A 15,181-nucleotide genomic window follows, 5' to 3' on the forward strand; every position below is an offset into this window, starting at 1 on the left:
GGGACGGCCACCAACCAGGTAGTAAACCAAGATGCTAACTGTGGACTTCACAAATAGTCCACCAAAATGGACTTCCAATTAACACAAACCTCTCTGGAAGGTTCTAAGAGTTCATGGAAATTCTTTGGGGTCTATGAAATTTTCCCCTACAAGTTGATAAATGAAAGCCGTAGGTAGCACTTGGTATAGTGGTAGACTTTTAAATACGGCTCCAAAGTCACATCCCTAAGAGAAAGAGCTGATGGAGTGGATGTCATTAAAATCCAGAACTGCTGTTTTGCAGACAAGCTGCAGAGAGAATGGGAAAACGAGATGCATGCCGGGAGGAAATATTTGTCAAAGATATTGCTAAAGGACTGTTATGCATATTATAGAAGCAGAGAACAAAGAACCTGGTTTTCAAATGGAATCACCAGGGAAGACACTCAGACAAGCATAGGAAGAAATGCTCAATGTACTCGCTAGGTAAACTAAAACAAGATCCCACCACACTTTAATCCAGAACACTGACAGTTCCAAAGGCTGGCCAGGACACACAGCAGTGGAAACTGTCACCCACTGTCTCTGGGAGTGAAAGGCAGCCATATGACACAGTCACTGTGCTTCTTAACGCTGGCCCAGAGGAGCTGAAACACTACATTCACACAGAACCTTCACGCGGATGCTTACGGCTGCTTTATTCATGAGAGTCAGCCTCCAAAACCACCAGGAATTGGGAGGTGAGTGTGCACGTGCCTGATGTCATTCTGGAAAAAGGAGAAGTGTGGAGATCATGAAAGGATGTGTGGCTGCAGGGGCCTGGGCTGGACAGAATGCAGAGGACCTATGGGAGGATGCGAGGATTTTGTGTGATCCATAACGGCAGCTCCGTCATCATACTCCAAACCCAAAGAACGTCCAGCACCAATAGTGAGCCCTGACAGGAGCTGTGGGCTGAGGGTACGGATATGCTAGGTTGGCTCACTGGCTGTAGTAGATGCTCTACTGGGTGGGAATGCTGGCTGGTAGGGAAGGCCATGTCTCTGTGGACAAAGGGGATCACAGAACTCTGCGCTGTATGGTCATTTTTTCCTGTGGATCTGAAGTTGCTTTAAAAATAATTTTTTAATATAATTTACTTTTTATGTATGTATTTGCCTACGTTTATGGATGTGCACCACATGTGTGCGTCATGCCCACAGAAGCTAGAAGAGGGCACAGGATCCCTTGGAACAGGAGTTACAGATGACTGTGAGCCACCACGCAGGAGCTTAAAAACAAACCCAGGTCTTCTGCAAGAGCGGCAAATGCTTTTAACTACTGAGACATCTCACCAGCCCAAAATCTATTTTTTAATAAAACAAAATCACATAGAATAAAGTGAATTGATAGAAAGAAAATAATAAAAGCCTTACGTGATCTATATTTTTTAAGAAGGGAGAGGAGAAGTGGGATGGCTTAGCAGATGAGGAAGCTTGCTGCCCAGCCTGATGACCTTAGCTTGATCCCTGGCACCACAGAATGGAAGAACAGAACTGACCCTTGCAAGTCATTTTCCAATATCCACTTGCAAGCTGTGGCATGCACTCACACATGTGTGTGCACCCACAGACACACTCACGCATGCAGGCACGCAAACATACAACTAAATACATAATTATAACTTTTTCATTAAGAAGACTTGCTCTCAGAGCTGTTACTGGTAAAGAAGACATAAAAATAACCCATCTTTCCACTACAAAACTGCACCCTAAACATGGCAGAGGGCTCTAAACAGCAAGAGCCGCTCCAGGTCATACTGTTATCACCTCACAGCAACTAGGTGTGTCTTTGCAAGAGCTGGAGGTCAGCCTGGAAAGAGGACTGGAGAGCTTCCGCTGGTGTGGGAGGCAGGCTGGGGCTCCCACATCATCCCGTCTGTCCCATCCCTTCCACATCGCTGCTACAGGAAGAGCCAGAGTGTGTGGAGGACGCCGTTTACTCCAGGGCTTTGTTCTCTACATCTCTCTCCCAAAGAGGAGGAAAGTGGCTAAGTGGGATGCAGCAGTGGCTACGGAGAGGCCAGGAATTCGGGAATGGCTGTCCTACTCACCAACTCTTAGAATCTGGGCGCTCCATCAGTGCATACCCGTGAACATAGGAGAACACAAGAGCCATGCTCCCGGGAACATCAAACCATCCCTTCACTGTTTCACCCATTTCCAGGTTGATTCTCAGGTCAGCCTCTTAAAAACATCCCAGCCACAAGGACCAAGTCCAGGCTCATTTAGATGTCAAATTCTTCATCCCACTCAGTCTGACCTTGGCTCCCAAAAGTCTTACAATTTCTTCCTCACTCATCTTCGCCCCTTCTCTTCCTTCTCTTTCCGCTTTCCTCAATTGACCTCTACCCTGACCCAGGCCCAGCTGGGGCCTCCTTTCTTTCTCCACAACCACCAGGACTCCTGCAGGATCAAGGCAAGGCAGGGGCTTCCCCATCCACTGGACAGCTGTGAGCAGACTTCTCAAGGTTAAAAGGACTCTCAAACACACCTGCCCCAGCCCCTGGCATCCAGATTCCCCTCCCGCCACTGAGGTACTGTCCTTGCTGCGGGAACAAGGGAGGGAAGCCCCTAGAATGGCGCCCACCATCTTCTGAGTCCTGCAGAGCTGAACTGGAGTGGAGGAGGGCAGCAGAGGGCACACGGGAGGTGACTATGCAGAGCCCACAGGGGCCTGCAACATTCACCCCATTTGAAGGTTTGGAGCACCTGTTGTCCCCAGATTCCATGTGGCATTCTGCCAAGGGCATGCTGCATGGTCTCGGCAGTGCTCTGAGAGCTAAGGAAGGGCCTGTAGTGACAGCTGCAGTGGAACTATTCAGACAGTGGAGACAGCCCAAGGAGCCTACAGAGGGTCACAGATCCCTGAGCAGCTCCAACACCGAGGATCAGTCACATCGGTCTACAGGCCCACTTCCCCTCAGAAAGGCCAATCATGCAACAGGTGACCAACAAACCTTAGATTCCACTCCACCTCTTGTGGGGACAAACTGACAGAACAGATGGAAAACCACATTAGATCAGACAATTAAATGGGGTCTAGAAAGCCCAGGCTGGAGGAATCCAGAGACAGCTGAGGGCAGACAGGAGCTGAGGGCACCCATGAGTCTGTCCATCCCAAGTCACAGCAAAGTGACCAGCACAGGGTCATCGTGGGTTCTGTAGAAGCGTCCTGCCTGCCCTCTGCTGTCTCCTCACTCCAGTCCAGCTCTTCCAGCACATGAAGAGAGTGGATTCCATTCTAGAGGCATCCTCTGTTTCAGTGGCAAGGGCCATAAAATCTCTGCAGCATCTAAGACCTTCTAGAAAGAGTCCCAAATCTGTCTCTTGACCCCTTGCCCACAATCCTGACAGCTAAGGTGAAAGTAAGGGACAGGGCCCAGCAAGATGGTTCAGCAGGCAAAGCATCTGCCACCAAGCCTGACGGCCTGAGATCTATCTCTGAAACCCACAGGACTGGAGAGAAATAACTCCTACATCTTGCCCTCTGACCTCTGCATGCATACCACAGTACACACACACACACACATACATATATATATATATATACACACCAAACACAAAATAAATAAATTAGCTTAAAAATATATCTTAAAGTCAAGGACAAGGTCTACTTCCAAGTGACACCACACAACAGTGTTGAGGCACATGCCTGTACTCCTACCAATTGGGAGGCCGTGGCAGGAGGACTGAGAGTCCCAGGTCACCCTGGGCCTGTGAGTTCAAGGCCAGCCTGAGATACATCATGAAACCTTGTCTCCAAAAAGTTCAATAAATGAAAGCCACTGTCTAGAGTGTGCCACAGTCACTGACGGTACTGAACACAGACAAATGCCAAGGTCTGTGTGTCATTGTTTTAAAAATACCCCTCAGCAGGGGCGCAGGATGGGGGAGAGCCATCTAGCAAGGTCATAGGAGGGACAGGCTCTTCTGTGAGCCTAACATGAAAGGAGGGCACCAGCAGAGCACAGGAACGGGAAGCTGCTCAGGACGCCTCTGCCTGCCCACCTCACCCCTGTGCATCCAGGGAGGCAAGATATTGGCTGCTCTGAAAACACAATTCCAGGGTTGTGGGGACTGGGAGTGGAAGTGGGGGACACCTCCCTCCATAAGCCTGCTATATGCCTGAGCACAAATGTCTCACTTGGCTGCCAAGTGACCCCTCACCCAGGCCAGTCTCTCCTCAGCAGGCATGGCCTCCTTCCCTCTCTTCACCAATCTGAAGAGCCCCTTGTCCTGCTGGGCCCCAACCTCTATCTTAACCCAATCCAGTAATCTTGCTTACCTCCTGGGAACCCTTCTCCCCTCAGCAACAAAGACATCGTGACACTACTCTGAATGACTATCTGGGACAGTGATGGATGGGACCTCATCAGAACCAGGACTGCTTAGGATGCACACCTCTTGTCCCAGTTCTTCCTCTGTTTAAACCTAAAGCCCATTTCAGTTAACCAGAAAGTGGACTTGGGGCCCAAGTCCCCAAACCACTCCTTTTCCTAAAATGGACACAATGAATAAAACTCTTATCTGTGTTTGCCTTAAAGACGGGAGGGGCTGTCCTTCCTAAAATGATCGGTTCTCAGTGTGTGCTCTGCCAGGGGTTTCGGTCAAGTGCAGCAAATGCCAAACCTGGCCTGCCCACCACCTGCTGTTTTATTGCGGGGTGGGAGGGCACAGACAGGGACTGTATGGTTTCTTTTGCCACAGAACTGCTCTCTGTAAAGCAGACTAGCCTCGAATTTATGGCCATCCTTCTGCCTTGGCCCCCTCAAGTGCTGGATTCCAGATGTAGGCCACTCTTCCTGCCCCTGCCATCTACACGTCACTGGTGCTGCTTTCAAACCCCTCTGAACAACGGGACCGTGGCCCCGAGGGCTGGAAGGCTTACCACCTGCCCTTCACAGAACAGCGGGTCTCATCTCTGAGACAAGTGACTCCCTTCTGAAGAGTCTGGTCTCCTGGGAATGGAGGTGACGACATGAAGACCTGTTCGGGAAGGCTGGCACTAAAGAGTCTGGAGAGGGTGACATCTGAGCACCACTCCTCAGTGGCCAGGGAGGGATTTGTGATTGAGAGAGGGAGCACTGCACCCTAGTGGGAGGGTGAGTCAGTTCTCTCCGATTGAAGGCCACATCATCACTAGCTCTGGGCCCCATCTAAAGCAGTTATCAAGAGAAGGAATTTGTCTCTGACTAATAAAGACTTTGACCAAACTGAGCATCATATTTGTCTATAGTTATTACACATAGCTGTGTTTCAATATTATTATTACAGAATCAGAATCTGCCACAAATGCACAGTAGTGTGTATACACATACACCCACGTCTATTTATTCCAGAAAGTTACACTGATTTTTGCTAACCTCACAACACTTTGTAAGATAAGTAAAAACATTAGGACTTGTGTTGGTGACCGGCCACGGTGATGGCCTCAAGAGCAATTTCTGACCTCGACTAACCAAGATGCAAAAACAAGGCCACAAGGTGGCTCCAGGACTTCACCGCTGCTGTGAGAGGCTGTGAAGAGAAGGGCTTGGCTACCTTTGAACCACAGGTGCTCAATACCGTCTCACAATACTCAAACGCACAATGCTCAAACGCACAATGTGAATGGAAACAAGGCAACGTCTACCCAAGCCTGGGTCCTCAGTACCTTTGTTGAAGTCCTTGGGGTCTAGTGACAGACTGTAACCGGGCAGCGTCTCCAGAAGGAGCTTGTAGCAGGCCCTCCAGCCAGGCTCGGCGATGCTGGGAGCTACACACTGCATGGCAGCCACGCGCTTGAAGAATGCTGACTTGCGGTGGAAGCCGATCAGCTCGTAGAGTTCAGATAGGATGCTGTAGCGCTGGATTTTCTCTTCTTCGGAGAGCTGAAGCACAGAGAGAAAGCAAGAAGCATAATGCACCTGGAATCTGGGACTTTGGGGGACCCCTGTGAACACCCCAAGACCTTTCATGAGTCAGGGCTACAAGCACATCCAGCCTTTGGCTAAGAAGGCCCAGATTCTCAGGCACAAGGGGGTTGACACACAACGCAGGAGACATCCTTCACAAGGAGGAACAAGAATCCATCATGACAAGAGAAATGGGGAAGGGACTTTGCTGGGCTCCTTAGGACATATCATGTGGAGCTGCATGACGAGCAGATGATAACAATGCCACCTGACTTAGACTTAAGACTTCCTGGCTTATAAGCACGCCTCTTCCAGGCAAGGCCTAGTACAGTCTCTCAAGGGTGATGGGACCAAAACACCCCTGGTGGAAAGCACCCACTAGATGCCCACAAACCACAGGCTTTTTTTTAAGTCAGCTTACATTTGATAACTAGACCCGCTTCGTTGTTGTCAAGGTGTTGTGTCAAACTGTCACCCATGGGCCATGGTGACGCAGCTGTCCTTGAGTTATTTCTGTTGCTATAAGGGATCGGCATCAGCCCAAGACACCCCAAAACCAAGTTCTCAGCACAAAGGAGATGTATTTGCCACAGAGGGACAAAGGGCAGGGAATAAGAGACAAAGACAGGAGACAGAGGAGGATGAAAGATAGAAGGAGAAGGGATTAAGAGAGAGACCCAGAAGGGATATTTGTCTTGGGAGTGGGCACAAAGGACTCTAGCTAAAGAGACAGATGTGGCCCATAGGCGAAGGTGGTTTAGAAAGGAAAAGGAGAAGCCCTGAATTATGATAAGGTGTTTAATTTTAATTGGGCATGTTAAGCAGGTGGGTCAAAGGGGACTTTTGGTTGCTGGACTTCAATACATTGATAAATGGACATTGCTGGTCAGCCTCATGGGAGACAAGGTCTGTACAGGCAGCAGACCTTGCCAGACACCAAACCCGTGTTGCTGGTCCTGGAAAAGCACCCTGTGCTGTTCAGAACCCCCAGGTCTGCAGTATTTGGCTGGTGCAGCCCGGTGGAATGAGCGGAACTGTGTGGACTGCTCAGGAGTCGTTTAATACACAAAACACCGCCCAGGTACCTCACAGTCATGGCAGGTCTCTATGGCAGTCCCAGCCACAGCCACAAAGAAAGCAAGGCCATTCCCATGTTTCTACACTTGCTGGCACCCACTACACCCACAGGGAGACTATGGGAAATGTAGGAAGCAAGAGCCTCTCCCTTGGGGCCTGTGCATTTACAACAGGTAGATTCCCAGCTTAGAACCCATGGAGAAGATTCTAGAAAGCCGGGAAACAAAATAAGTACTGTGTGTATAGTGAATACTTCAGACAAGGGTCAGCAAGTGCTAAGTGAGTGCAGCTCTGGGGCACAGGGGTCTCCAGCTACACACACATACACACACACACACACATACATACACGCACATGCACACACGCACATACATGCACACACATACATGCACACACATGTGCACACATACACGCACACACACATACACATGCACACGCACATACACACGTGCACACACGCACATGCACAACCCACATGTGTCCTAAATCCCTCACACTATCTCCTTGACGCTGTCCTGGTAACATGCTCTCATACGTAACCTCTAGCCCCCCAGTGCCATTCCTTTTCACCTGCACTGCTCACACTGAGACTCTTCCAGGGTGGCAGCATCAGTTCCCACCCACGGGGATGATGCACAAGGACCCCACTGTGCCATGTCTGATCACAGATGTTTGATGTCACAGGAGCTCGTGGCTTTGGCCATGCTGCTGGTGTTACTTTGCGTTCCCTGATAACCAGGCGCTGAGCACCCTTCCCTGTGATTATTGGCCACACTTTTATCTCCCGTTAGGAGGTATTTGTTCTAAGCTTCTGGCAGTTTTTTAAATTAGACCATTCATCTTACTATGGAGCCGGGCTCACTCGTCACAGGTTCCAAAGCTAAATCCTTAGTCATACACGTTTGGTGAATATTTTCTCCCAGTCTGATGCCAATTTTCTTTCCTAAGAGAATCATCTGATAAACAGAGACATGTCACGTGACAGAGCTCACACTATCAATTCCTTCTCTCTTGGTTAGCATTCCTTGTGTCCTAGGTCTAAGAAATTTAGGTCCAATGCCTCTAGAAGTGTTTTGACCGGGCGTATGATCCATGGACACCAAACTTGCACAGGACGCAGCCTTGCTGCAGAAGACGCTAGTGTGCCACTATCAGCCATGGCAAGGGACAAGGAGAGGGGTAAAAGAAGAGGCAAACATGCTGACTGCCTCCATCCCATACTGGAGGCCCCTAGACCCTCGCTTGGACATCCTGCACACTGAACATGACAACAGATGATGATGGTGGCCTCGGCCAGGGTCCTTTCCGCAGATAACAGCAAGCAGAGGGTCCAAACCCCTGACCTCTGTCCTCCATGATTCCCATGGAGGGAGCCCGCTTCTATTGTAGGCACAAGGTTCTCACAGTCCCGGCGTCTGGCCTCTCATTCTGCACAACATAGGAACGCAACAGGACAGCAAAAGATGAGCACTCCCCATAGAGGAAACTGGAATTCCTTCAGACTCTGGGAAAACCCCCTTGTCAACAAGTCCGGGCACAAGAGGTTTCCAGTTGGCATGCTGCCACTGACCGGGAAGCCTCCAGTGAACACAAACCCTGGAAGGCTGGGGGCAAGGCTGCGCCGAGCTAATGTGGGCAGCCCAAAGATCTGGGGGAGTGCAAAGTGATCCTGGGCAAAATCTTGAGAGGCAATCAAGTCCCCACAGTCATTTCTGACCTCCCGCTCTTGTGGGGGCCATGAATCAGCACAGTTTTGTTCTAATTCTTCAGCAGGCTGCATAGCCATGGCCTCTGGGTCCAGGGCCCAGATGTTTATGCAAATTTCCGGCAGAAGCATCTGGAAGACACTCAAGATAAAGAGGCCTTAGTCAGAAGACGGGTCATTCTGCTATCTCACCATTCTACTTCCAACCAGAAAGTAGGCAGAAACCCACTTGGTTCTAAGAGTAGAAAGGAAGTGGGGGCATTGTTAGAACATTCTGGCATGGCCGGGCAGAGAACAGCACAGTGCACTTGTTGGTCTGAGTCACAATCCATCAAAGTCACCAGCTCTGCCATTATGACTTCTCCTCTGAGAAAGGGAGAGCAGTCTAATTTTTTGGTGGCTGGGAAGACTAAATGAAATAATGTGGACATTTAGGACAATGGGAAACATAACTGTCAACAGAGACCTCCTCACGACTTCTAAAGGAGTGATTTCATTTTTGAGGTGTGTGTGTGTGTGTTATGAACACATGAGTGCAGGTGCCCATGGAAGCCAGAAGAAGGCATAAGATCCTCGGCATAAGAATTCCAGGAGGCCAGAACACACCGGAAACGGTCGCTGGGAATTGAACTTTCATCTGTGCAAGCGCTCCTAACACCCAACAGCGAACCATCCCTCCAGCCCCTGTGGATAAAGACTTCAGATCACAGGTTACAACTGAATGAGTCAGCCAGGAATGCTAAAGAAAACAGCTTGGCCCTTTCAACCTTCAAAACTGCAGGAACTCACTGAGCTCTGCAGAGCAAGGCAGGACAGGAAGGGGCTTTGAAATAGCCCATGTCCACTGCATGCTGAAGTGGACAAGGCAGGAAGGACACAGCTAGTCTGGACACTCTCCAGTCTACAAGACCCATTCTGCTCTCTACACATCTGCAGCTCTGAGACAGAACTTCACGGAACTTCCACTTTGCCTGGCATAATAACGCATGCAGGTAAGCCCAGCATGGTACCAACCAGCTAGAACCAAAGTGTCACTTGAGTCTCAGAGTTGGGGACCAACATGAGCAGCATGGAGAGACACCCACCTCAAAAGTATTTAGTTTACCTTAGAAAATAAGGTAAATTATATATTTGCATTGATATACTTTAAAAAAAAAGGTAAGACCAGACTTTTCAAATACTGCCTGTTTTTATAAAGAATTCTTTGCTAATCTTTATGAACTTTGTTTTTTAAGGTACAGCTCCAAACAGAACAGAACCGTGAAGGTGTAGGACCCAGCCGTGACAAGCTCAATAGAGGCCTGATTCTGAGAAAGATCACAAACTGAGACCACCCAGGCACACCCAGGAACAGACCATCCAAAGGGAATTCCTAATATTCCAATCTTTGTAGATAAGATGACCTGCCAGCACACACCCATCGCTTTTCAGCAGGACACCCCTAGACAAATGTCAGCCAATCAGGATTGAACCTGTCACCCCACACCCTGCTAAAGTAATTTTTCTAGTTTTTGCCTTTAAATAGTGCAGATGAGGTCCCTGGTGGCTTGTGATCGTGCACCCAATAAACCTTGCTTTTGCACTTCAGAGAGTCCATCTCCCTGGTGGTCTGTTGGGGTCCCCACGGACTGGGCATAACAAAGGGACAGAAAAAATTGAGAACGGTGAATTGGGAGAATGGGAAGACCGTTTACTGTCTACCATAATGACACTGGGAAATTCTAGAACACCTCATCTAACCCAGAAAATGAGACGAAATAGAAAATGACCAAAGCAAAATACAAACGAGTTAAACAAAACCAACAAATAAAAATAAAAACTCAAAATTTTAGCGTTAAGTCATGGAGGGTGACTACCAAATGTTTCCTTGGGCTGAAAATACAGCCAGCAGCTCATGGGTGGAGCTCTTGCCTGGTAAGTGTGAAGCCTAGGTTCAAGCCACAGTGTTGGGAGGGAGGGAGGGACGGAGGGACGGAGGGAGGGAGGGAGGGAGGGAGGGAGGGAGGGAGGGAGGGAGGGAGGGAGGGAGGGAAGGGCGGACATGGAAGAGAAAAGGGGGAGCCAGGAAGGAAAGGGAATGAAAAGGAAAAAAAAAAGGAAGGATATATTGGCTCTTTATTACAGACAATCTATGTTCGGGGTGAAAGACAACATTGTTTGTTTTGATCTGTAGGGAGGTTGAGCAGGTTGAGATGGGGTCTTCCTATGTAGCCTAGGCTAGTCTGGGGCTCACTATGTAACCAGATTAGTCTGCGCTCCTCCCCACAGCCTGCAGAGTGCTGTGGTTACAGGCACACATCTGTCTAGATGGTTAAGATGGCTAAACTCTCCAAATCCATCTACAGAGTCAATGAAATCTGCATGCAAATTGCTCTAACTTCTTAAAAGAAAAAAAAACCTGACAGGCTAATCCTAAACTACATACGGAAATGCAAGAGACCCAGAATAGCCAGAAAAAAATCCTAAAAAAGAACAAAGTTAAAAAACAGATACTTCCAACACTAAACTTTACCATAAAAAGTCAAGCATGGTGGCACATGCTTGGAGGCCAAAGCAGAAGAACTATCCAGAATTTGAGGCTAGCCTGCTCTATATAGCAAGTACCAGACCAGCCTGGGCTACATAGAAACAGCCTGTCAGAAAGAAAGTGGGAGCTTTGGGAACAGTGATTTCTCCTGAGCCACATCAAATGCATAAAACCACACCAAAGTAAGCTAAAACACAGAAAAACTGAACTTCATCAAAAGCAGAAAAGCATGTCTTTGAAAGACAAGGAAGGGCAGTAGTGCTGGGTGGTGGGGGTGCACACCTTTAATCCCAGCACTTGGGAAGCAGGGACAGGTGGGTCTCCGGGAGTTCAAGGACAGCCTGGCCTGGCCTACAGAGAAAGTTCCAGAACAGTCAGGGCTACACAGAGAAACCCTGTCTCAAAAAAAAAAAAAAAAAAAAGGAAGAAAGGAAGGAGGGAGGGAGGGAGGGAGGGAGGGAAGGCAAGCGGGCAATGGCCATGGTGGACACTTGGGGTCTCAGCCACTTGGAGGATAAAGTGTGCCCTGGAATTCAAGCCCAGCCTGAGCAACAGAGCAAGAGAAAAAGAAAAAGAAAAACAGTAAAATGGAGCACATTCCTACAGAGCAGAAACCTGACAAGAAAACACCTTCCAGGTGGCACTCACCCATACAACAAAGAAGTCAGCCAAGGATTTACAGTGGGTGGAACAGTCTGTGTTTGTGCGCATGAGACTGAGTTCAACTCCTGCCTCCAAAGAGATAAAAGTGGGAAAGGACTGTGATAGCCGTGTGTGGATGGCCATGAAAGTTCCAGAACAGTCAAGGCTACACAGAGAAACATACATACATACATACATACATCTACATAAAAAGATGTCCAACAACGTGGGGCATGAGGGAAATGCAACTCCAAACCAGAGCCTGACATCAGCCCCCTCCCACTGTGGCAGCTGCGGTCAAGCTGCCTCTGGATGGGAGGTGAAGAGGTGGGAATAGTGCAGTCCTTGGGTTCTGCTGGTAGCAACCTGTGGCAGTCCTCAGAAAGGTGGTATATGTCCACGAGGAGTGATAACATGGTTCACAAAACCCACGCGTGAACAGTCCCAGCACTGTCAGTCAACAGGCAAAACCTGCCGGGACACCCCTGCTGTTCACCAGGGCATGAAGGGGAAAGCTGGGCCTGGAGACAGAGTGGCCAGTGTCTAGCCACAGAAAGGAACCAAGTGGGGGCTGGAGAGATGGCTCAGAGGTTAAGAGCATTGCCTGCTCTTCCAAAGGTCCTGAGTTCAATTCCCAGCAACCACATGGTGGCTCACAACCATCTGTAGAGGGGTCTGGTGCCCTCTTCTGGCCTGCAGGCATACACACAGACAGAATATTGTATACATAATAAATAAATAAATATTTAAAAAAAAAAAAGAAAGGAACCAAGTACTGACTTCCTCTGTGACGGGACAAACTCGCAAACACACGCCTGGCGAGCTGGACGGACGAGGACAGGCTCAATGCTCTGGGTGGTGGGCAGCCAAGCATCGGCTGTACCGCCCTGGCCATCTTCCAGGAGCCTTGAAGCACTCCCAAATAAAAACCAAGTCTGCTGCGCATCACAACCGGGAAATAATAAAAACAGCTCGTCACAGGAGGGCCTTGAAGTGTTAAATGCAGAAAGACCGGGAACCTCTTCGCAGGAAGCCTGTGCGTCTCTAGGGAGGGTTGCCACTGTCATTGCTCAGAGTGGTGCCGCAGCACCAGAGAACAGGGTGTGAATCATGCTGCAGATTAGGAAGTGTCTGGTCACAGACAGGCACAGACGGAGAGACGAATAAGGCCCCGGCCCTCCTCCAGAGTCTGCACGTGTTAGCAAACTCTCCCACTGAAAGCACGGCTTTACCATTCAGCTCAGCTTTAACCTCCGAAGGTAAACACCCTGGAACCTCTACAAAGCAATGAGTGTCTGCGACGTTCATGCATTTGTTTACATTCTGCCTTGTTCTGAAGAAAAACCTAAAATCAATTTTTTCAAACACACACACACAATTGAAGTGCACTAACAACAAAAAGACAAAAGAAATCAAGGTAAATAGAAAATGAGAGTATTGTTAATGAAACCAAGGGAAGGTTTGATCAGAAAAATGCCTGCCTACTATACAGTGGGCATAGTTACTCAAGGTGTCTGCGGGCTCGGTTCCTAACTACACAGAAATCCAAGGTTCCTCGAACCTATGAGAACACAGTGGCTTGCAGGTCCCCAAAGAGGAATTCTGAAGTAGCCCTCGCATCCCCACAGCCACCAGCAGGGCACAGGGCCTCTGGCTCTCCTGGCACTGGTCACTTCCCTCTTTTACCATCTTTTGTGGTCATAGTGAAGATCTGAAACTGAGCTCAGCAGGCAGTGCCTGGTCCAACCGAGGCTGAGTGGGTCTGGCCACCACGGCCACCAGATACCTCCTGCTTTGATGTCCCCACAGATTTCCACTCTCCTGAAGCCTCCAGGGCAAGCCACACACCAGAATCTTGTTAGATCAGAAACATCTCAGCTCGCTTGCTCTCTTTCCTTCCCCAGTGAGGAATTCATTTCCTTGTAAGAGCCATGAATTCCCCATCGGCTGCCACTGGAAGCCACTGACTCCCCTGGCCAGTGCTGACCTGTCTCTGCATTACCTCAGCCCCCGCCCTCTCCTTCCCGCTTCCCCAGTCTCCTGCCCATCTGACTGGGAGCTCAGACTGACAGAACTACGAGGGCTGCAATCACTCCGGGGCCTACCAGGCTCTTGCAGAGTTTCCTTAGCAACAGCTTCATTAAGGAAACCCATCAAAAAGGAAATGCAAAGAGGCTGATCTTCCATCTGAACAGAGTAGCCTGCGTAAAATCAGAATGGCTCTGGAGAGGAAATTAACCAGAGACAAAGAGGTTGCAAGTCTCCTCAAAAAAGCCTCATACACCAAAATGTTCTGAGAGGTCACACAATCTTTCCGGAACTTAAAGAGGGAAAGAGGTCAAGGACCTGTGCCTCAGTGTGACCCATCAGATGCCAGCCTAGTCCCCTCCCCCCATACTTCCTTACTAACACTTTCTCTTCGGGTCACCTGCCATTCTCGTTGAAAACAGGTATTCAGTTCCTTGTGTTGTTGGGGGCTGGGGGAGCCACAGGATGCAGGGCTGCCTTTAGGAAGCTCAGAGAGGGGGATTTAAATAACACTGGTAGACTGTGAGGGAAGCCTGGGCTCTGCCTTCAGACTCCCCAACCCTGCAAGTGGTGAAGAAGCTGTCCGGACTTTAGGGGTGCCTCTACCAGCCCTGTAAGCCAGCTGCTGGGGTGTGACAGTCAGTTCAGTCTATGCGGCTCCCTCTGATGCCACGGTGCTTATGTCCCTGGGATGAATGTATCCAGAGCAGCCCCCCAGAAGGTATCCAGTGGGAGCATGTTCTTTTATTCTGCAGAACTGACTCACCTGGGAATTACTTGCCTGTGGGTTTATTGTTTAGCAACCCAGTTAGTTCCCCCTCCACTCAGCTCAGCCAGCATGGCTCATGATTGTTTGCCGCTCGCTGGACTTCAAAAGCAAGCGCGCGCGTACACACACACACACACACACACACACACACACACACGGCCTAGTCTGGCTCCTGCCCATCCCAGTGGGAAGGGAATGGAAGTTGTGGGGTAGGGAAGGGAAGGGAAGGAGGCATGAACACACCTGCCAAAGACCCCTCACCTCTAAGTCACTGTCTCTTTTCCTAAGCTCCCCTCTGAGGACACGGATGGCTATATATAGAACACAGGATCTCAAGGAACACATAGATGCATACTGCAAAAGGAGGCCATGAATGGATGTGAATGAGCAGCAACTCCTAACCATTCTGGCGAGCCCAGCAGGTGTGCATTCTGTAGTAGCAGCGTTTGCAACTTACAAGGAGCCTCACAGAAAACAGGCTGAGGGGCTCATGACTCCTCTAGTCACACAGGGAGGAGA

The 15,181-nt window shown here is 49.4% G+C and overlaps 1 protein-coding gene across 5 annotated transcripts in view; it reads right to left on the minus strand.

Annotated features, from left to right (window-relative positions):
- The window catches only part of Trappc9 (trafficking protein particle complex subunit 9), a 434,664-nt gene that overhangs the window by 384,424 nt on the left and 35,059 nt on the right, over positions 1-15,181 (minus strand). For all 5 annotated transcript variants that reach the window (XM_075959473.1, XM_075959472.1, XM_075959470.1 and 2 more), the window contains one exon: positions 5,674-5,890. In XM_075959473.1, coding sequence (XP_075815588.1) covers positions 5,674-5,890 — 217 coding nt within the window. The remainder of the gene's footprint in view (positions 1-5,673; positions 5,891-15,181) is intronic.

This window comes from Microtus pennsylvanicus, chromosome 2, assembly GCF_037038515.1.
Source record: "Microtus pennsylvanicus isolate mMicPen1 chromosome 2, mMicPen1.hap1, whole genome shotgun sequence".
In the NCBI taxonomy this organism is placed as follows: domain Eukaryota; kingdom Metazoa; phylum Chordata; class Mammalia; order Rodentia; family Cricetidae; genus Microtus; species Microtus pennsylvanicus.